Source organism: Mus caroli, chromosome 7 (assembly GCF_900094665.2).
Source record: "Mus caroli chromosome 7, CAROLI_EIJ_v1.1, whole genome shotgun sequence".
Taxonomy (NCBI): Eukaryota; Metazoa; Chordata; class Mammalia; order Rodentia; family Muridae; genus Mus; species Mus caroli.
Window position 1 is genome coordinate 108,721,507 of NC_034576.1, and position 23,465 is coordinate 108,744,971.

The following is a 23,465-nucleotide window of genomic DNA, read 5'->3' on the forward strand; positions in this document are numbered from 1 at the left end:
CCAAAATGTATTACATTATCTCCAGTGCCACATTTAGGAGTCAATCCTAGAGGTCTTATGCCTAATCATATTTGGCAAATGGATATAACCCATTATGTGGAATTTTGGAAATTAAAATATATACATGTTTGTATAGATACTTGTTCAGGATTTCTTTTTGCTTCTCTACATACAGGAGAGGCTTCTAAAAACGAGTGTGATCATTGCCTACAAGCCTTTAATGCCATGGGATTGCCTAAATTTATTAAGACAGATAACGGACCATCCTATTCTAGTAAAAATTTTATTTCATTCTGTAAAGAATTCGGTATCAAACATAAAATTGGAATTCCTTATAACCCCATGGGACAAGGAATAATTGAACGTGCTCATCGCACCTTAAAGAATTGGCTTTTTAAGACAAAACAGGGGCAGTTATATCCCGCAGGTCACCAAAGGCACATCTTGCCTTTGCTTTATTTGTTCTAAATTTTTTGCAAACTGATATTAAAGGTCAGTCTGCAGCAGATCGCCACTGGCATCCAGTTACTTATAATTCTTATGCATTGGTAAAATGGAAGGACCTACTAACTAATGAATGGAAGGATCCAGATCCAGTTCTAATCTGGGGAAGGGGCTCAGTCTGTGTTTTTTCATGAGAAGAAGATGGAGCACGATGGCTGCCCGAGAGATTAATTCATCAGCTGAACACAGATCCTGAATCTTCTTGTAAGTATCACTCTTAGGGCTAAAATTCCTCTTTTGCCTAGAAATCAGTTGGGGACACAGGCTCCCAGAAAAGCTGTTTTCTTGCTACTCTCAGAGCCAGCTTCCCCACAGGAAACTGAGCTTGAGCCTTGCTAATTTGCAACTGAATAATGTAGCTGGAATTCCCCAAAAGAAGCTTTGCATTGTTACTTTCTCATTGTCTGGATCTCCTTTTTTCAAGCAGGTCAATCAACACCCTTCAGGGGACAGCACAGGGCGTGCATCCCCACCCCCTAGAGTGTGCAGGAAACAGCTACTAATTTTCATTATAAAGACATTCCACCACATATTGTGGCTTTCGGTCTGATTTGTGATTAAGGTTTGCTACTAGGCCTAGAAAGGCGGAAATTTCAAATATTAGAAGAAATTGGTTTTTATTCTGATAGACAGACTTAGTCCCTTAGCTAGTCTCTGGTTTTCCACCTTTGCTGTTATTGCAAGGTCCCCTGTGGAAATAACAGAGATGAGGAGGGTGACCTCCAGCTCCTAATATAGCCTAGAGCAACAGATTGTGGTGTTACTAGTGACTTAATTCTTGTTGAGGCTTTGCTGAATCTGAGGTTGACAATTGTAATCATGTGAATACAGTATGGGCATCAGCATGGGTGCAGAAATTATACTGCAGGGGAAGGTCCAATTTGACCATTTCTGAGTTCCCTGAGAGATACATCCAGTTTGGATGGAGGTTGGTATCTAGTTCCAATTACAACCAAGAATATCTTTCTAAGGCTCTTCCTCCCCTCCCCAAAAGATATCAAGAGCCATGATTGTGGTTTGTTACAGTACCCACAGGAGGAATCAAGTCAATATCCTCCCAGCCATGGTTAAAACCCACTCATCCAAGGATGAGATAATCATTTGATCACCTCAGTTACTCGTGGCCTTATTATTCATAGGGAGGAGAGAAGTTGGAGATCATACCATTAGAAGGGCAAGCCCTTCACAGCCTCCCACCCTAACAAGCCAATTGGCCTTATACTACAGAGCTGGTCGTCACTCCCTCCTCTCTGTTCCCTGCCTGTCATTCAAGGCTGCAGAGAAGAATCCACGTACTCTCCTTCAGTGTTATCATAATAAAATGTCTTTCATATTTGTACAGTCAGTCTTTGCCAGTGTTCCAACACCCTAAAAAGACCGTGTAGCTGACTACTTGGTATTCAGTAAAAATATTTCAACTAGGAAGTTAATTAATTCAGTAATTAATTAGCATTATAAAAGACGGAGCCAACAGCTCAGGTCTGCTAGATGTTTACTAGGACAGAAAGGACAGTCTTATCCAGATACAGTTTACCATAAGAAAAGTTAGGAAATCCCACTGAGTCGGGTTTCTTCATTAGGCCCTAAGAATTCAGGCAGAACTTTTGAGCATAAATAAATTTCATGCCTCAGGCCAGCCTTTTCTTTTTTATATTAACAACAGGGAGGAGATGTAACCTCCCCCACCCCCTCAGCCTGAAACCTGTTTGCTCAGGTTTCACTATTAGCAAGAAGAGAGCATTGGGGTGGAGCTTGCCGCCCTATCTGCCACTTCCACTGCTGCTGCCTGCAGCCTAGCTGTTCTGGAGCCAAACACGTGGTCACCTGAAACTGGACTCCAGGATAATTTGGCGGGAATGGGCCCCTTCCCCCTGCTTCATAACCCAGTGTCTGGAATAGTAAAATTGAGCTTTGATCAGAACCTGGTTTGTCTTAGCTCTGTTCTTTGTCTCGTCCATCTAGTTCCTTTTCTTTCAGCTCCAGTCTGCCATCTCAGCCATACCCGTTCCTTGCGAGCCACTGGACAGCACGCAACAATTTTCTACATGCAATTTTCAAAGGACTTTATCACTATATATTCCTTCCCATATTCTCTTCTTTGACTTAATTTCTCATTTCTTCATATCATTTAAATCCTTCATACTACCTGTTTTTTCTTGCCTCCATTGGAAGCTTACCATTTCATCCACTACTTAGGTTAATTTTTTTAATTCTATGGGAACGAAAATATAAACATACCTGTCTGAAGATTCAAAACTAGCATCAACATAGGAGAGGGAACATGAAGACTTTGTCTTGCTACAGCGTTGTAGAAATGAAAAGAGCATGGTACCACCACAAAACAGACATATTGATCAGTGCTATACAGCTGAAAGCATAAATATAAGCCCACACTCTTTCAGCTAACTGATTCTTAACAAAGAGGCCAAAAGAAATATTGGAATAAAGACAGTATCTTCAACAAATGGTCCTGGTCATTTGCATGATTCCAGGTAGAAAAATGAAACTAGAACATTATCTCACCCTGGCAAAAAAACTCAATCATACATGGATCAAGAACCTCAGCATAAAAGCTGTGTCCTAGTTTGCTTCTCTGTTGCTGTGATAAAACACTGAATGAAACCAACTTGAAGAGGAACCAGTTCATTTGGCTTATGATTTCTCAGTACAGACCATTACTGAGAAAATTAAGAAGGAAGTTAGAGGGAAGAACTGAAGCAAAACCATGGAGGAGTGTTGCTTATTATCTTGTTCCTCATGGCTTGCTGAGTTGCTTTCTTGTATAGTCTAGGATCACTGGTCCTGGAGTGACAATAATAATAGTGGGTGGGCCCTCCTATATCCATCATTATTTAAGAAAATGCCCCATAGACAGACACCCCCAGGCAAATATGAAACAGACAGTTCTCAAATTGAAATTCAGGGATGTTTCCTTTTCAGACCTATATATAACACAGGGCTTCAATTTTTATGTTCATTTTATTTTATTTGAAAACCATTTTCTTTTTTTTCTCTTTCATTTGTTAAATTTTTATTATTTTATTCATTCATATTCCAAATGCTGTCTTCATTTTTTTTTTTTTTGCACCACATCACCAAGAACTTCATCCCACTCCCCCTCACCTTTGCCTCTGAGGGGATGGTCCCCCACTCACACATTCACCTTCACCTCACTTGCCACCAGGATTCCCCACCTTCATGTATCAAGTCTCTACAGTATTAGGTGCATCCCCTCACACTGAGGCCAGACAATTCAGTCCTCTGCTGCATGTGTGCCACTGGGCCACAGAGCAGCCCATGTATGGTTGTTATCCTAGTCGCGGCAAGCTCTGAGGGGTTCATATGCTATATTTTGATTACGTTTTCCCTCTCTCCCCATTCATTTCAGGTCCTCTCCATTTCCCTACCACTACAATTTTATTATTTTTTTATTTCAAATACAAACATACAATAAAAAAAAGAAACACATAATCTCCCAGAAGAACAAAAACAGAAAATAACCAAAATCAAAGTAAAACAAAAAAATAAGCCAAAACAATAAAACATTAACATATTTAGTACCTATGGATAAAGCAGGAGATATCAAATCAGAGAGAAATAAAATCATATTCATAGAAATCTTCAAGTCTTGCAATAGTGACTAATTTATTTTTACTTACTTAATTTATAATGCAACTAAATTGATATTAGGATGTTGAAGGCTAGCTATGTCAATGATCCAAGGAGGGCATGTGTGATTGGAGACAATGTAAAGTTGGCACATGCTCACACACTTGGTGGATGAAGTAAACTCCAACAAGTGAGCTCTAACAATGTTATTTTTAACACCATCTAAGACAAAATTCTCTATTTATGATAAAAATTACCTCATAGCCACAAGTTGCAAATTTTCTACAAACAATCACCAAAACACATGTTCTTCAAAGAAAATAAAATAATCACACAAAAGGAAATTACAAGAGGAGTATCAATTGTACATTCCTCTTTTGAAACTCATAGCTAACTAAACATGTCTCATCTAACTTTCTCTCATTTTTTCTCCATAGTTACCCTAAATCCAGAATTCTTTTGTTATTAACAAAGTTTAAGCAAGCCAAGTCTACAGTAACAAGTTTTCCATATGCTTAGATAATGACAAATCTGTATTTACAAAGAAACAACCCCTCTTACATCTTATTTTTGAAGTCTTGTTCAGCTAGACTGGCTAAACATCTATTCTCTATTCTATACTAATAATTGAATTATTTACTCCTTGTTCATTACCTTGCCTTTTTATGGTGCACACCAACACCTGTGACTATGTCTCTAGATTACAAAGCCCAGGAACTCAGACACAACCTAAAATGAATGTTTTGAGCATTAACTTGTCCCAAGCCTACTTTCTTCTTCTAAGCACTATTACAGACTTGCAATGCATGAAAGCTCACTGTACTCCTTTTCAAACCTATGTAGCCCTCACTATACTACAAGGAAAGGGGCACATTCTGCTCTTAATTCTTACTTTATCATATCTATTTAGCAGAACAACTTAAGCCATCTCCTTAAACTTTCTATCATTTACCCCAACTCCCTAAAACTATTTAAATCAAACGAGGAATTCTATAAAATCATTAATTCATCTAAACAATTTTATTTTATGAAAGTTTACCTTCATATAGATCTGAAGGAAAATTGCCCAATAGAGTGGGGCATCTTGAGAAAGCTCAAATGCCTACTGCAGATCCTCCTGCATGGTGTTCTCCATTAGGCTCCCTTGGCTAAAGTAAAACTTCTGTGACCTGTCTACTGTTCTGTCTGTGGCAACAATTATTTTTTTAAGTCATTCAAGACATCTTGCTTTGTGATTTTAGTCCATGAAGATGGAATTCTACCTTTCACTGTAAATCTTTTGCAATATGCCCCTTCTAGCTGTGACCTGAAATGACAGACAAACCATTTCCAATATGGCTGGTTGGATGAGTCTGGGGTGATGCTCCATGTGGCATAATCACCTCCTGCTTCTCGATATTTCTTGTATGGGAATTTCTGGCGGCCATGTAAAATGAAGAAAGAATCACTTGCTACATCACTAGTACAAACATCAGTGACGAACTGGTCTGTTTTATGATAAGAAAAACCACTGATAGCCTGAGGACGGTGGAATGGCACACTGTGGTCTTCTTCATGTTGGGGAATGGTGTTTGTACAAATTGCATTACAAAAAGGACACTGTTTCCAGCAGCCACAGAGATGTTCAGAGAGAATTTTCTCAATGTCAGGAACAATTTCATCTATGCGCTTACTTGAATAATCCTCTTCTACTTCCCTCAATGCAGGATCCAAAGCTTTGCTCATGACTTCTTTAAGAAACTCAGTATCCATTAGCTCCTGGTGCTCTATGCTTTCCAGGTCTTTCCTTGGGAAGACCAGGTTGCTCCCTAGGTGGTCACAGAACAAATCCAGCCAGTGAGATGCAGTGCTGCCTTTAGCTTTAGCTACCTTTGTGGAGTTATGAATGGCAGACAGGATGGTATTCTTGATGTCACCTAAACTTATGTTTAAAAATATTTTTATTTTTTCATTTCCTTTTTCTGAACAGTATCTTGTAATGTGGTCTCTAATGTAGTCCCTGAAAAATTCTTTTGGCTTTTGAATGTATTTCCAGTATTTATCAAAATTTTCTTCTTCTGCTAGAGAGTAGAGAATATGTTTCTCCAGGTTAGCTCTGTTTCCATTGAATTCAGGGCAGGTGGCTCGCATGTCTCCGGCTATTCTTTGAATCATTATTTTCCATATGGTGTCATAGATAGCAGGAGTGAGCTTGAGCCATAGGAAGTCAACAAAGGATGTGATTGAGGTGGCACCTTGGCAGGAGATTTTAAAACTCTTAAAGAAATCATCTTTCTTTAGCACCAGATAGTTCACAGGGTCGTTTGCACTCTTGAATGCCTCATGCATTTTCTTGAAGTCCTGGGATGCTTTTCGGAATAAGTACAAGGATAAGTCAATGATGTAGTCTCTAGTAAATGTGTAGTCTCCCTCACAGGGTTCAGATTTCAGCTCATTTTCTATGATCTTCAAGATTTCATGAAAGTAATTGTCACTGTAATCATGCTTGTGCTTCCAAATGTTTGTAAGTGTTTCTGAAAATTTTAACTGAATGTTGTTGGTTGTCTTTTTGATGGATTCAACATGACAGGTTTCTGAACTCTTTCTAAGTAAAAGGTAATTTTTTGTTATTTGAATATGTTTGTCATACATGATTTCAAACTTTTCTCCAGACTTTATTTTTAGTCTCTCCACAATATTTTTGTCCATCTTGAAATATTCCAGAAGGATATTTTCAGAGTCCAAATCAATGTTAGGCTCTGTGACATGAGGAACATTGGAAGATACATCATAAATCCAACTTGTCCAAAGTTGACTGAATTTCTCATGCAACTCTTCATCACTTAATTCCTTACCCTTCAGATTTAAAGCTAACTTTCTGCTCCTCTCTAACAACTGATTTTCATATTGTGACTTTTGTTTATAAAGTATTTCTTGGCTTTTTTTAAGACTGATAAGTTCATTGCATTTCCTTCTGGTATCTGAAATAAGTGTGTCTTTAAGTATTTGTAACTTGTGTTCAAAATTGGTTTTCCACTGAACCAATATTTCACTATCTGGGTCTTCTTCAAAATATTTGTCAAATTGTTCTTTGATGGTTTCATATTTCTTACCAAGTGGATCCTCCAGCAAATTAGATGTGAGTGTCAGTATTTTCCCATTTTGAATCTGATTGTTCAGCTGATTCTGTAAGTCCAGTACATGACTCCTTAGCTCCCAGGTCCAGTGGCTATACATGGTTTCCAGTTTGCTCATGGCTATGACCTCTTGGGTGTTCCTGAAACTAAAAATGAAGTTTTCACTGACAAGAGCTTTCCACAAATCTTGAACTCGGAATTTGAAATCTGATATTTTTAAGATCCTTCCCCTAGATTCCTTCTGGGCAGTTGAAAGAATTGCATTTCTTAGTTCCTGGACATTGTAGCAATATCGAGGATTGGGAGGGGCCATTGGGGGATTACCATCCCAGAGGTGAGCAAAGTAGTAGACATGGCAATTGGCATCAAACTCAATTACATCACTGAAGCTGGTTATGTTTGAGCACTCTTCCAACTCAGCAGCCAATGCAGTCATTTCATCCAGTTTCTGCTCCAGTCTCCTCCGTCCTTCCATAGTTTGGTCTTTTGCTGTAACTTCTCCCACATTCTGATGGACAAAGAGGCAACTGGGGGAGATATTTACTTGTTTCATTCTCAGAAATGCTTGAACAGATATTTGTAGAATGTCCTGAATCTCTGAGGGATTCTCCCCAAAAATATTGATCAGAGTCAAGTTTCCAAGACCAATGACTAATGTTGCCAACTCATGGTCCCAATTCTGAGATTTGTTGTTGAGTTCTGGAGCCCGAAGTCCTTCTGTGTCTACAACAAGCACATATGTAAAGCCGAGTTCTTTTGTAAATGTCTCTTCCACCTTCAGGAGCTGCATGTAGGCCCCCTTGGTACACCTTCCTGCACTGACTCTGAATTGTACACCAAACAGGGCATTCAGCAGGGTAGACTTCCCTGAGCTCTGCAGGCCAAGGACAGAGAGAACAAACAGCCTTTTGTCTCCAACTTTCTCTGTGATCTTGTCAAAAATAGCTGCTACCCACTTTAGAGGCACATATGAAGCATCCCCGTCCATCAGCTCAATGGGAACACCAGCTATCATCAGGTCTGCAGCAATTTGAGGGAGGCAGAGAAAAAGGCTATCCCTAGAGGAAGAAGTTTCTTCCAGAGCTTCATAGATCTGGCCAACTTCTCGGAGAAGGTGCTCAATTCCTAAAGTACAGTCATGAATCTCTACGGAGATGGCATCCATGTGCTTCTGACAGTGTGTCAGGTAGCCACTCTTCTGTTTTCTTTGCTTTTCCATTTTTATCCTTAACCACAAAGATCTCTGCTTTTCATGTAATTTTTCCAGGTGTTCTATTGTCAGGTTGTCAAAAAACAGAGTCAGCCACTGCAAAAAATACAGTTTGTTATGGGTTTCTGAGTAGTCTTGGAGGAGTTCAAGAACAGAGCGCATTAAATCATTGAGAGGAAAGGCTTTTTCCAACTGTTGATGTCTAATTACTCTTTTCTCTGTTTCAATCTCACTCTTGTGTTGTTCGATGCTCCGATTTCCCTTTTCTCTCAGATGATAGAATTCTTTGTCTTTTTTACACCAAAGGTGCCAAAGTTGTCCTTGAAGGGGTAGTAAATTTTCTTTTGTCTGAGATAACTTGTATTCCTCCAGGAGGACCATTATATTCTGAGCCTTTTCTTTAGCTTCCTTGCAGTCTCTCTGGTCTTCATCAATAAGGAATCCTTGTTCTTGAGCTGTCTGTGAACAGTCCTCTAAACTGAGAGCAGTGTTAGAGAGCTCTAGAAATTGTTTGATGGCATTGGTGAGCTCCTCTGTTAATTCAGCCTCATTTCTATTCTTGATGCCAATTCTCATTCTTTTACCAGAAGTATTTGCTATGGCCTTTTCTTTGTCATCAATCAAGCAGATCAAAGGTGTTGATGACTTACAGAGGTGTCTGACAAGCTCTTGGTTTTCTTTATTGTTATCAGAAACTGACATGAGGACCACAATGATAGAAGAGACATCTTGGAGGAAACTGAGTTGTTGGCTATGTTCCTTGGCATCTCCATGAAGATTGGTGAACATCAGACACTTGTCAAACATGTCCTCACCTTGGCCAGCTGGACAGAACCAGCAGATTTCCACCACTCCCTGCATCAGGAGACAGTGTTTGTTGCTTCCTCTGCAGTATCTGTGAAAAAACACATCATGTTTACGTTTACTGAGAAAAAAGTTCATGATCTGAGATTTGGAAGCAGAGAGGCCGTTTCCAACTCTAATGAAGGATACAATGGGGGTAGAGACACGACACATCTGCTGATCCTTGTGACTGTAGCTCTTGTCCTGTGGAGATTTACTTGCTTCTTGCCAATTTTTCCTAATTTGTCTGAGAGACCAGAGATAAAATTCAATCTGAGAAGTATTGGGATTTGGTACCACAAGAGGGAGTGCATATTGACAAATGGAAAGCTTGGACAAAATATATTGCCTGGTAAGATCATCTACACAGTGTAAAATAGCCATCTGAATATCCATTGGGTGAATGTGGGGCCAGGACTCAGTGGCTGAAGGACAGCTAGAACTGTCATCCTCTTTAATGACATCCTCATATGGATCAAAATCTTCATTTTCATGATTGGAGGAACCTATGGGGATATGTTTTTTTATGCCTTCATCATCATTTAAAACCAGATGTCTCAACCCATAATCCAACATTAGTAGCTTTTGTACAAAATAGAATGGAAGCTCATTTTCAGACCTTGGCTGTGAATTGTACACAGAGGTTTTATAGATCAGATGGAAGTCAGCTCTGTGCATGCTTTTTGGATAGTAATTTTCTAGGCCTAGACGTTGGAGTAAGTTCAGGAAAGGTCCATTTTCTATCATTTCCTTTGTTCTGTTTTCATTACTTTTTTGTTTATAAGTCTGTTTCTTTTCATGGCAGAGACTTTGCAATTGTTTTTTTACCTCATCCATTTGTAAGGAATGGGTGGTGGCTTTATAGTCTCCCTCAATGAGTAATCTCAAATCATTCTCCAGACTTTCCCAGTCATGATGTTCTCCATGTTTTGTGAGAGCATGTGCAACTTCTTCAGACAACAGTGTCCCCATATGTTGTTTAATTAATGTCAAACGTTGTCCTTTCTCTTCTGTAGAAACATCTGTGATTTCAACTGTGGCTCTTAGAGCTGTGAGCACCAAGAATGCCTGGGCTCTGTAATTGCAAATATTTTTAAGCTCTTGGTATTTGTGTTGGTTACTTTCCACTTGATCCATGAGGAAGTTTAACTCATCACACCCCAGAAGATGCTTAAAAATACTGTTTACCAACTGATAGCCTGCACCAGCTGCAATGGAGAGTAGCAGCAGCTGCATGTCTGGCTGCTGTGTTTCTCTGAGGTACTTCAAGAAGGAGCTGAGAGCTGTGGTGACCTCATATGTAGCCATTCTTTTTGCTTCTTCCACTCTTTCTGGGGGCTCATTTTTGAAACTCTCTTCCATTAGGTATTTGTGGGTTTTCTTTAAGGTGTTAATGAATTCAGAAAATGAGGTGATTTTGACTAGTTCTTCCTCTGACTCTGACTGATTGATCCACTGTATGATAGAGTGTACTTGAGGAAAGTTTGTCACTTTGTAGACATGAGGTTCTAGAAGGCTGTACAACTGAGATTTAATAAACTGAGTTTTATATGTGGGTGAATTTTTGCAGAAGTTGACAATGTTTATTAGAAAATTTTGCAGATCCCAATCTATGAGGCATGTGTTAATCCAAATGTTATAACTTTTTATTTTTTGACTCAATGTTTGCATAAAATCTACTAACTTTGCAAGCTGTTCTTCAGGATCAGACACCTCCCAGCCTTTCACATCCTCTAGGAAAAGCTTAGCTTCTTTTCTAGCAGTCAGAAATTCTTCCCCTGCTTGAATCTGGGCAGCTAGTTCAGTCAGAGCAGTGTAGTGGTCTTTGAGGCAGTTAGCTAGTTGAAGAGCATTCTTAAATTCAGTTCTGTGACTGGACAGGATGATATCCCAAATAGGTATCAACTGCAGTTCCCTATCAATGACAGACCAGGTTTGATTGCTAGCTACAAGGCCAGCTGTCCACTGGGCAATTCCATCTGCTCCTGCTGGTCCACCTATCTTGGCTACAGATAGTTGTACCTTGGTTTGAGAGTTTAGATGAGTTTTATTGTAAAATGCTGCTTTTGATTTTGAAGTTGTTATATTTACACTCGCACCGACTTTAACTCCAAAGCCACTATAACTGCCCATAATGTAAATATTCAAGGACTCTTCTGCTTGCTGCTTTACATCAGCCAAGTGCTCACTTTTGAAACCTTCTGAAATGGCTTTCCAGCAGTAGATTCCCCCCAGGTGCAGAGGGCCTTGGTTAGCATGAGAGCCAAACCTGTGGAAAAAGTTTTCAGCCCTGTGCCTTAGTAAGGGTAGTCCATCTCGGTGGTCTGTAGTCTGCTCCAGGAGTTCTTCAATACTTTTTAGTTCCTGGAGAGCAGCCTTGGAGAGTTGAAGATCATTGATATGAAAATGGCAGGTGGCCAATGGGATGTAGCTGAACCTGGCTGAGCAAAAATAAGTTTGCTTTGAATGAGATTGGTAGTTATCTTCAGATTCTGTCTGTTTGTTGTGACCCATACCAGCTTCTAGACTAAGTCCCCAACCTTCACCATTAACCAAGGGGGTTGAAATGAAACCTATCCTCTCTATAGTCTGTGTAAACATGGCTTGTTCTTGAAAAGATGAAAATTCCTTTGTTTTTATCTCTGTGCCATGTACTGGGCCAGCAAGTGAGAACTGCTTAGGGACACTGAGTAGCTCTTCTCTCTTCTGAATCAGGCTTCTTGGGTGGCTGGTCTTATAAATTCCCTGCAGGGCCAGCCCTCCAGATGCCCATCTTATCAGGTCTCCATCTGAGAGCTTTTGACTGTGAGTCAGGGTCTGTTCCATGTGACTGAGATGTCTCTCCATTATTTCAGTGATGTCTTTTAGGGACACTTCAGCAGTTGGCCAGCACTCCTCAGGGATCTCCATTGCTTGTCTCAGCTCTGCTTCTTTTCTCCTCACAGCTTCTTCCTCTCTGTGCTTGCCTTCTGATTGCAAGGCTCTCAGAGCCTGCAGTGCCTGGCCTGCCTGCCTCTGCCTGTTCTTTATCATCTCCCTTGGAGTCTCCTGCAGCTCTGCAACACTATTTGGCTGTGAGAGGTCCAGCAGCTTCTCCAGAGCCTTTTTCTCCCAAGTATGCTGTGTCTGGTACTTCAGCTTCTGGAGGTCTCTTTTGTCTAAATATTGTAAGGCCTGGCCAGAGCTCACACCTAGGTTTTCCTGAAGCTTAGGCAGCCAGTAGTCAACAGACAGTCCCACTTCTGTCAGCATCTTCTGGAGATCAAGCCTCCTCGTGCGTCTGGACTGAGGCTCATCGGGGATATACTTTTCTGTTGCCATGGCTCTGTGAGGAACAGATTGTAGTTATTTTTTATCTCTGTCCTGACCTTAGAAAGTGTCATCTATGTGGACAAAAAAGTGAATTACTAATGATTCAACTGTTAGCCCTTTTCATCTCCCATAATTGTTCACATGTGTATTTTAAAACAACTTTGTGTGTGTGTGTGTGTGTGTGTTAAGCCTTTCATTGTGGGTGTTCTCAGCATGACATGTTTTGTTGGATACTGTGGTGAGTTGCATCTTTGTCTGATTTCATTTCTTTTCAAGACAGGGTTTTTTTGTGTGTGTAGCCCTGGATATTCTGGAATCCACTCTGTAGACCAGGGTAGTCATGAACTTGGACATCTACTTGCTTCTGCATCTAGAGTGCTAGGACTAAATTTGTGTATCAACATTGCCCGACACTTTGCCTGATTTTTCCCCAATATTATTATTGTTTAATTTATGGATTGCTTAAAAGACACAAGATTCTTTTTGAAATCTATTTGTTTTGTTTTTGTAAAGTCTTGGCAGTTTTTGTTTTTGTTTTAAAGCTTATTTCCCATATCTATTCTTTCCTCAAATTTTAACTAAGTGTGTAGTTCTAATTTTAAAAAAAATGTAAATGCCTACATTTAAACAAATGATCACTTTAAAAAGCCTTTACATTAAAGAGTGAGGCCTGTAAAATAAAGGGCAGCTGCAGGCTGCCTTTTCCCCCAGCCTGGGGATTTCAGATGTCTCCTCTGCCTATAGCCTTACTTCAATGGAGCTTACAGAAGTTAATAATGTTGAGAATTAGTTTCACAAGCTCTGTAAAAATGAGCTGCTGTGACCTACAAAAAGGTATGGTCATATTTTCACATAATATAGTATCTTAAAAGATTATATTTGCAAAAATAAGTGTATCCACAGAAGCACTTCTAGCTTCTGATTCAGAGTGCAGTAAATGTCCTTGGGTTTCACAAGTTTATTTCAAATCATTATTGATCTATGATATAGGCAAAGGGTGAAGCCAGTACTTGAAAGAAAACAACAGCAACAACAACAAAAACAAAAATAACAACAAAACCCAATCATATTCTTGTCCTAACAGATTAGTGAAGACAAAAACCTGGAATGTGATTCACCATTCCCTCTGTGTACCTGACTGCTCCAAACTTGGAGATCTACTTGCTTCCAACTCCTGAGTACTGGGACTAAAGTTGTGCATCGCCACTGCCTGACACTTTGCCTGATTTTTAAACTTTCTCTTNCACAGAATCAATTGNTTTGAGGGAATTAATGTGAAGGATAGTATTTGATAACATACATGACTTTGCTNGGTTGATTTTTATAAAAACAAGTGATATCATCTGTTGATTATGTTTTCTTTAAAACTTTTTGTTTAACTAGTGGTGACTGGTTCCATTCCTATTTTTCTGTTACTTTTTTCTTCCTCTTCAGACAGAGTTTTGCTATGCAGCTCATGATGGCTCAGAGCTTGTTATTTAGTCTAGGCTGGACTCTAACTCATGATTTTTTTTTTCTTTTGGCCTCCTGACTGCTGGGATTACCAGGGGGCATCACCATGCCTGACTTTGTCATGTCTTTGTAGGTCATTTCATAATATTAAATTTCTCTCCTTGCATTTAGACATACTACTAATTTGTTTTGTTTTAGTAATTTATTCATTATTCTCCTTTTGTTAATGTCTTTGAATCATATGAAGACTATTTACTAATAGCATCCACACCTGTGTATATAGACACAAATACTCCTCTGTGTCTAATATTTTATCAATTTTATGGAAATCTCTCACTCATTGCCTCTACAACATTCAGTGAGATGAGAGTTCACACTTCAATTTCGTACTTGTTCAAGTTTTCTTTCCTCCTATCATTTTTGCCCTACTGAATTACACTACCCTATGTCCAGGCCAGCAAGTGTTCTATTTATTAATTTTTTCTCTGAACATGAATTTAGTATACAACTAATACTTAATCTGCTCTCTTAAATCTGCCTTCAGTCTCATTTCATTTTGCACTCTCCTGCTATGTCTCCTTTACATTTTGACTTCTTTATATCTTGGCTGGATTGCAATCATTGTTAACCCATTTGCCATGGTTTGAGTGTTTGTCCTCCCTCAAACTCATATTTAGATTCATTTGCCATTGTACATTTTTTTAAATTTTTCAATATTTTATTTATTTATTTTATTCATTTTACATCCCAATCAAAGCTCCCTTCCTCTTGCCCCAGTCTCACCCTCACAAATCCACCCCCACCATGGATATAGCTGTCTCTTGTGAGGCTATGCCAGTGCCTGGCAAATAGAGAAGTGAATGTTCACAATCATCTATCAGATGGAACACAGGGCCCCACGATGGAGGAGCTAGAGAAAGTACCCAAGGAACTGAAGAGGTCTGTGAACTAACCAGTACTCCATGAGCTCCTGTCTCTAGCTGCATATGTAGCAGAAGATGGCCTAGTCATTGTACAATATTAAGATGTGAGATTTACTTATTTATTTTTAAAGATATGGTCTCACTATGTAGCTCTGGCTGGTCGGTTATGTAGATCAACCTGGCTTTGAATTCTTTTTTTTTTTTAGATATTTTCTTCATTTACATTTCAAATGTTATCCCCTTCCTAGTATCCCCTCTGAAAATCCCCTCTCCTCTCCCCACCCCTGTTCCCCAACCCACCCATTCCTGCTTCCTGGCCCAGGCATTCCCCTATATGGGGCATAGAACCTTCACAGGACCAAGAAACTCTCCTCCCATTGATGACCAACTAGGCCATTCTCTGCTACATATTTATGTTCTTCTCATAGTCTTCCATCATCATCATGGGAAGTGACTTTAGATCCATATCTTGCTTTTCTGGTGTGATGGTGTATCCAGGACTTGCTATGGTGGGAGGGTTGGGTTCTCATGATGCCAAGTAACCTTGGTTTCTGTTGCTTCTGTTTTTATTCTTGCCTCCTGCCTCCTGATTATCTCAAGTGCTCCCTGCCCTCAATATATCTTATTGGAGCCTGTCCTTCCTGTAATCCCAGTTGAGTCAGAACTTCTGAGAGTCCAGCTTTCTTTGTGATCGTGTGATTCTGGGATCATGTGATGCTGAGTTTCTGGGTGTGTCAGAGTTCTTGGCAGTCAATCTTTCTCTGAGACCCTGAGATTCTGGTGTGACCAAGCTCCTGGGATCCTGAGATCCTGGATGTGTTAGAGTGCCTGGAAGTGGTACCTCATCTGGGGACCGTGGGGCTGTCCACTGAGTTGAAAACCAAAATTGCCTAGTGCAGACTGGAAAGAACCTGCACCACTGGTCAGGCATGGTTCCTATGTCTGTACTCCAGCTGGCTCTAGGCACCACTGGTTCTGTTGGAACAGATGTTGTGTTCCACTCACCAGTGATCCTAAGATCCTGGGCATGCTAGGGTGCCTGTGGCATGGAGCATCCTCTGGAGACCATGGGACTGTCTGCAGAGTTTGGCTCAAGATGGCCTGGTCGGCTTTGAATTCTGAGATTCTACCTCCTGAGCAGTAGGATTAAAGGCATGTATTGTAGTGACTGGTGAGATGTCAAACTTTTGAAGTTGAGATTATTATAAATAGCAAGTTTATTGTTATAAAAGATCAAGTTTAGTGCCATTTGCTTTTTTGTACCCTGATGTTGGCTGCCTCCCTGATCTTGAACTTCCTAACCTCCAGGCTAAATTAATCTGTTAAAGGAATCTTGAAAGGATGAAGACAAAATTGATACCAGAGAAGTAGAGAGTGGGTTTTTTGTGACAGAAATGTCAAATTTACAGATAGCTCTGGAGCTGGACAATAGAGGCTGGAAGGAATGAGATGTATAGGCTATGAAAGTTTATATTTACATAAATAAGAGTACAGAGGCAATTCTGGTGATAGCCCAGAAGAAAACATTTACAAGACAATTCTGAAATTTCTTAGAGATTATCTAAATATTAAGGTCAGAATGTGGTTAATTAAAGTAATTCTCATGAGGCTTTGGACAAAAACAAGAATACAATATTGGAAAGTGTCATGGTGTGAATATGATTAGCCCAAGGAGTGGCACTATTTGGAGGTGTGACCTTGTTGCAGTTGGTGTGTCACTGTGGGCATGGGCTTTAAGATCCTCCTCCTAACTACCTGAAGTCAGTATTTTATAAGCAGCATTCAAATGAAGATGTAGAACCCTCAGCTCTGCCTGCATCATTCCTGCCTAAGATGCTGCCCTGCTCCCAACTTTATGATGTCAGAATGAACCTCTGAGCCTGTATCCAGCCCAATCAAATGTTTCCATTATAAGACTTGCCTTGGTAATGGTATCTGTTCACTGCAGTAAAACCCAAACTAAGAAAGCTAGAGGCAAAGACCTACTTGTTCAAACATGGCAAGGAATTTAATTGAACTGTGTCCATGCTTTGGCCTTATGAAATCACAATTTAAGAGTAATGCGTTAGAATATATGGCTGAAGAGGTATCTATCCAGCAATGTGCTACATGGCTCCTTTTTAACTGCATATATTAAAAAGTAAAAAGAGGAGTGATTTAAAGATACAATTTCCCAGGCAGTGGTAGCACATGAATTTAATCCCAGTACTTGGAGCACTTGGGAGTCAGAGGCAGGCAGATATCTGAGTTTGAGGCCAGCCTGGTCTACAGAGTGAGTTCCAGGACAGCCAGGGCTATACAGGAAAACCCTGACTCAAAAAACCAAAATAAATAAATAAATAAATAATTAAATTCAATTTAAAGAATAGCAGAATTTAAAGATTTAAAAAAATTCTTAGTCTTCCTGTGTTAAAAATAAGGAAATATATTTAGGAGAGAAAAAGAAGAAGAAAAAGGAAAAGAAAAAGAAAAAGAAAAGAAAGGAAGAAAGAAAGAAAGAAAGAATCCAACAGTCATTAGATAAAGATAGAATGATAGAAGAAGCTAAATTCTGTTTTTCAGATGATATCAAGCAAGATGTTCAAGGCAGTATTGCTGTAGACTCAAAATTCTATCCTACAAAGTCATAGAAAAACATGATTTACATGTATTACTAATAGTAATAAGAAGTGGGGAGTAGAGTCTGAGAACTACCCATTATGTATGGAGTTAGTCACTGTGTAACTGCACAAGTTCAGCCTCCTCTTTTACTTCTCTAACTTCATGGGATGATGCAGTAAGAAGATATTGACCAGACACCAGTTCCTTCATCTTTCACTTCCCTATGTCCAGAACTGCAAACAAGTTTATTCATATTCTCACTATATTATTTTTCTCTCTTGACTTTTAGATGCATTACTAACTTGATTTTTGTCAATCCCTCTCCTCTATTTCTACAATGTGAAACAATGTGAGACCTTGTTTCAAAAAACAAACTAAATCAAACAGACCAACCAATAAACAGAAATAAAAGAGACAATGATTCAAGAAAAAGGCAGCTTAAAAATGGTTAGGATTATCGTGGAAATGAATTACCTTCCTTTGCTCAGCAGAGGTCTTGAAGAAAGCCTGTGTTTCTATTGTGGGTCCTTGATCTCTGATTCTAGAGAGAGAAGAACAGATTTTTTTCTCCTTACTTAGAGCTATCTCAAAAACAAGAAATAAAGACATAAGATAAAAATTACCATGTGGAGGACAGGTTTTAATGCATTTGAATGGAAAAGAACAACCTACTTCTACAAAGAAAGAGATTATAAAGAAAACAACAAACATGCTAGAAACCTAAAAAAGACAGGGGAGAAAGATTATTGTGCAGAAGTAGGATATAAAAGCCACTTGCCTACAGGAAATTAGAAAGCCACATGTAGAGTAGGATTTACCTAAGAAGCCAACTGACAATGAACCTGATAACACATTATTTAGAGTATTTAGTGAGCTAAAATAATCTCAATGATAAAAGCAAAGTTTTGACTCGAAAGTAGACAATAGGGGACCTGGCCTGTGAGATGGCTGAGTGGCTAAGGGTCTTTGTCACTCTCCCTGAGGATCTGAATTTAATCTCTAGGATCTACACTAAGAGAACTATCTTCTATGAGTTGTGCCCTTACCTTTATTTACAATTGCATGCCTACCTTCTCTCTCTCTCTCTCCCTTTATTTATAATTGCATGCCTACATATTCTCTCTCTCTCTCTCTCTCTTTCTCTCTCCATTCTCTCTCTCTTTCATTTAGTCCTGCAAGATGATCTAATAGGTTGTCAGAACAGTGTGAAATCTCTTTCTGGGAGGGTAGCTCATTCTATTGTCACTAGAACTTCAGAGTTTCCTTTTCCCCACCATGCACACTGAAGAAAATTTTAATTCTGGAGGAAGGAGGTGTCTGTTTTTTCAATAGTCTAGTAGCCAAAGACACAAAGTCAAATTTCTTTAGAACATCTTCTCTCTTGCTAGGCTAGATGAAAAGAAATAATTGGAGCATTCCATAATAATAAATGGCAATTTCAATAAAAATATGATGCTGTAGAAAATTAATGAGGAAATAGAGGACCAAAACAACATCCATAGTCCAGTAAAAGTGAGTGTAATGTAATATAAGGCTTCCCCCTAAAACAAGGTACACAAGCTTCCATAGGGCACATGGACATTTTCCATATGGTAAGCATTAGATAATATCAATAAATATTAAAAGTCTGAAGTAATGAAGATTTCTTACTTTGATCATTATGGATTTAAACTAGAAATAACAAAAGAAAAATGAGGATACTCACAAATGTGTAAATTCAAGAACATTTTTTTAAAGGCAGGATGTCATCATATAACATATGATCGCTATTTTTGGCTATCAACTTGACTACCTCTGGAATTAACTAAAACCCAAGCAAGTAGGTGCACCTTCAAGGATTTTTAAAATTAAATCAATGCATCTTTAAATATAGGTCTTTTGAAGTGGGAAGATCTACCATTAATCTGGGCCATACCTTCTGTTGGGAGCTTATATTATGGAAATGGCTTAAGGAAGTTTGCCCTTTGCCTCTTTGCTCTCACTCTAGCTGGCAAGTCCATTCTTTCACTGTCATTGTAGCCTATTTCTTTGGGATTCTGATACATACTAAAGACCAGCTGAGACATCCAGCAGTGTAGACTGAACAATTGCTGAATTCTTGGGCCTTCTGTTGGTTAGACAGCCACTGTTGAACTAGCTGGATCATAACCTGTAGGCCATTCTAATAAATCCACCTGAACCATCTTCTAAACCATGAACCTTATAAGGTCTCAGGTTCAGAGTTCAAGAAGGACAATAGGTCAGACTGTCCCTTTGATTAAGATAGTGATTGGAAAACTTATGATATGGGAAATTTGGGGGTATTTTTGAGTTAGACAGAACTAAGAAATAGAATTTCTCTGGGATTAGCTGGAGAAGGAATGTTAGGGTCCTGGAAAACATTATAGCCATCAAAGCCACCCTGACACAATTGCTTTTCAGCTCTTGAATTCAAATAATGACATTTATGGATAGCAGAGGGTGAGTTTTAGAGAGAAGTTATAGATTCTTAGGTCAGAACTTGATAGCTGGGGGCAGGAGGTAAACAAAAGCCCTTGAGTTAGCTCATTGGTATGAGTATTAGGACCTGACTTCAAACATCCACACTTCCTATAAAAAGCTGGGCATGAATCCAACATCTCTGTTTGGTCAGATCCTGTACATTCTACTCTAGGGTCGATTAGGATGAGTTCTTCTGCTATTCTTCTCTATACATCTCCTATACATATATAGTCTAGGTTCCAGATCCTGTGCCCTGGTTTAGTCTGGTCACTCCAATGTCACCACTGATCTCTAGGCTTCCACTAGACCCTGTTCTGCCTGTCCCTGACCACAGGCTTCTCTTACTCCACACCCAACCTCTCCACCCTGGCAATTTTTCTCCAGGGTTTTGTCAGATGAGTCTGACAATCCATTCCTCCACACACTCTCCCCAATACTCAGTTTCTAAATAGGACTTCACTTGTCCAACAGTTATGGCAGCAATTAGTAGGTGGGACTTTACAAAACTAAAATGGTTTTGCACAGCTAAAGAAATAATCAGGTGAAGAGGAGTCCCACAGAATTGGAGAGAATGTTTGTTAGCTATACATCTTATTGGCTTATAGATAATCACACTAGTTTCTTACCAGAAACCTAGCACCAACTTACATTATCACATGCCTCCAGATGCAAGCCAACTTGGTATATAAGAGAGGCTGCTCAACTACTCTAGCTTTCTCTCTCTCTCCATTGTCTATCCCCGCCCCTTTCCCCATGAGTTCCCTGCTAGCCTCTTTCTCTCCTCCTCCTCTCTCTCTCTTCTCTCTTTCTGTACTTCCCTGAACACCCACTTCCTTTGTCACTACTCCTTTCCAGGTCTCCTTTCCTTCCCCACGAATATAAATTGTCTTTATATTAGGTCTGTCGCACAGCTGAATTGTTCAGAGGGACACCTTTCCTTTTGCTGCAATTATACCATCATTTTATCAAACACAACACATCTGAATCAAGAAAACACATGACTCATTCAAAAAAATGAGCTTGGGATCTGAACAGAGAGTTCTCAAAAGAAGAAATAAAATGACTAAGAAATATTTTTTTAAAAATGTTTGTTATCTCTGACAACTGGGGAAACTCAAAACAATATTGATTATCGTATAGCTGTGTATGTATCAGCAATAATAAAGAGGCCATGAATTTTAAAAAGAGCATAGAGAGATAGATATATGGGAGGATTTAGAGGAAGGAAAGGGAAGGAGAAAATCATGTAATTGTATTACAATCTTAAAGATGAAAGAAACAAACAACAACAACCGACTTTGAGATTTCATTTTACCCCAGTCAGTGTGGCAAAGATTAACAAAAGAAATTGCAACAAATGTTGGGAAGTGGGATATGGGGAGAGGAGAACTCTCATTCACTTTTGTGGGATTTTAAATCTAGCCTTTCTGAAAACCAGTGTGGAATATCTTCAAGAAGCTAAAAATAAATCATGGAGAAAGGGGACTTTCATTTGCAGTTGTTTTGATTACAAAAATAGTCCAGTCATTCTGGAAATCAGTGTGGAGAATCCTCAGGAAGCTAAAAGTGAGTCTACCATATGACCCAGCTGTGTCTCTCCTTGTATGCTTGGAGGACTGACACTGACTCCACAGGAACTTGCTCATTCATTGCATACTGCATATTCATTGCTGCTGTTTTCACAATAGCTAGGAAATGAAAACAACCTAAATACCCTTCAACCGACAAATGTAAATGAAAATGTGCTATACATACACACTTTCCAACTATAATGAAAAATGAAATAATAAAACTTTCAAGGTATGGATGGACCTAGAAAAGATTGTACTGAGACACGATCCAGAAAGACAAGGAGCACTAGTTCTCTCTCACTTGAGGTTCCTAGATCCAACTCTTCAGATTGAGTCTATAATCTAGATTAACTGCTGAAACCATGAAAATAAAAAGGGATGTGTGAGTGTGTGTGTGTGTGTGTGTGTGTAGCCAAAGAGAAGAAATAACAAATAAGGCACAACTGATCTGAAATAGGAAATGGGAAAATTTGAGGGGCCCTAAATAAGGAGGAAGAGAAAGATAAATATAGAAGAATGAGAGAGGAGGACAAAATAGTATAGCTATCTGAGAAAGTCACAAGGCATCATACTATTAACTTTCTACAAAAAGTACCTGTAATACACATAAATCAGTATATAAATATACATATATAGTTTAAGTGAAAATTTCTCATCTGGGCTGACAGTGCTTATCCCCAAGAGCTATAGACCATCTAATAAAAACTCTAACAAAAGGCGTGAGAAGCTGAGAAGCCCTCTTTAGGTCAGGGTTGCCCAAAAGACTCCCAAAACAATTATTTCTTTTGTCTCTAGTAGCCCCCCTCCCATCCTTAGAGGTAGAAGATAAGTGCTGTTGCTGAAGATACCATGCACTTCAGACACAGGGGCCAGAAGACCTGTGCTGGATCTGACCTGAAAGCTTCCTTTTTGAGAACTAGTTTTCATGTTAGAAGAAGGAGCTATGCAAGCTTCAAATGGTAGAAGCAAGCTAGGTATGATGCCTATGGACCACCACAATAACCAGAATGTAATGAAGGCTGCAGGTGTGTCACAAATACTATGGCATAACCAATAGTTCTCTAATTCAACCTAAAAACTGCTCAACAAGACAAAAATCATGCCTGGGACAGGAAACCTAACCAACTAATGAGTGCTCATGACATCATGGATTTTGGAGAACCTGCAATTGCCACTTTACTAAACCAGTATACCCCATAATTACATCCTAAGTATTTGTCCTTATATTTAGGACATACCCTATACACATCTAAGGATAGTCCTACTCCTCATCAAGAAAACTCTGTAACAGACTGAGACAATACAGAAAACTGCACCAAATTAAATAGAATTGTGGCGCTCAGGCCTAACTGATCCATCTACAGTGCATCTCCTATACCCAAGTCTCACTGATCATTGCAGAAGAGGGGATGGAAAAATTATAAAATTCAGATATAGGTGTATATAAAATATATAACACATATTGTCTATATGGTACAGAATATATATATATATATATATATATATATATATATACTTTAAAATACATAAGCTTATATATGTGTGTGTGTTTCTATTATATATTACATATGATAACACATATATTATATGTTGTGCTTTTAAAAATGCAATATAATGTGGCAGGAGGGTGTACCTTAGCAGACTCTGCCAAGGTGTTTCCCTAAGGAATAATCACTCTGTGACAGGGCTAGTATAAAAGAGATTTTATTGTGGGAAGGGAGTTAGGGAGCAGAGGGGACCTGGAAAGGGGTAGAGGCAGAGAAAGGGGGAAAGAGAAGGGCAGAATGAGGGAAAGGGGAAGAGAGGAAGAGGTTGGCTGGGAACATGTGAGGAAAAGATAGAG

General features: G+C 39.2%; 1 protein-coding gene across 3 annotated transcripts in view; it reads right to left on the reverse strand.

The window, feature by feature from the left end:
• Positions 1 to 4,094: 4,094 nt before the first annotated feature.
• LOC110298964 (interferon-induced very large GTPase 1-like) overlaps positions 4,095 to 23,465 on the reverse strand; it is a 55,825-nt gene continuing 36,454 nt past the window's right edge. For 2 of the 3 annotated variants that reach the window (XM_029480086.1, XM_029480085.1), the window contains 2 exons: positions 18,045 to 18,111; positions 4,095 to 12,607 (listed from right to left, as the gene is read on the reverse strand). In XM_029480086.1, coding sequence (XP_029335946.1) covers positions 5,311 to 12,603 — 7,293 coding nt within the window. In that variant the 5' untranslated portion in view covers positions 12,604 to 12,607; positions 18,045 to 18,111 and the 3' untranslated portion in view covers positions 4,095 to 5,310. The remainder of the gene's footprint in view (positions 12,608 to 18,044; positions 18,112 to 23,465) is intronic. The other variant, XM_029480087.1, reaches the window with a different exon arrangement.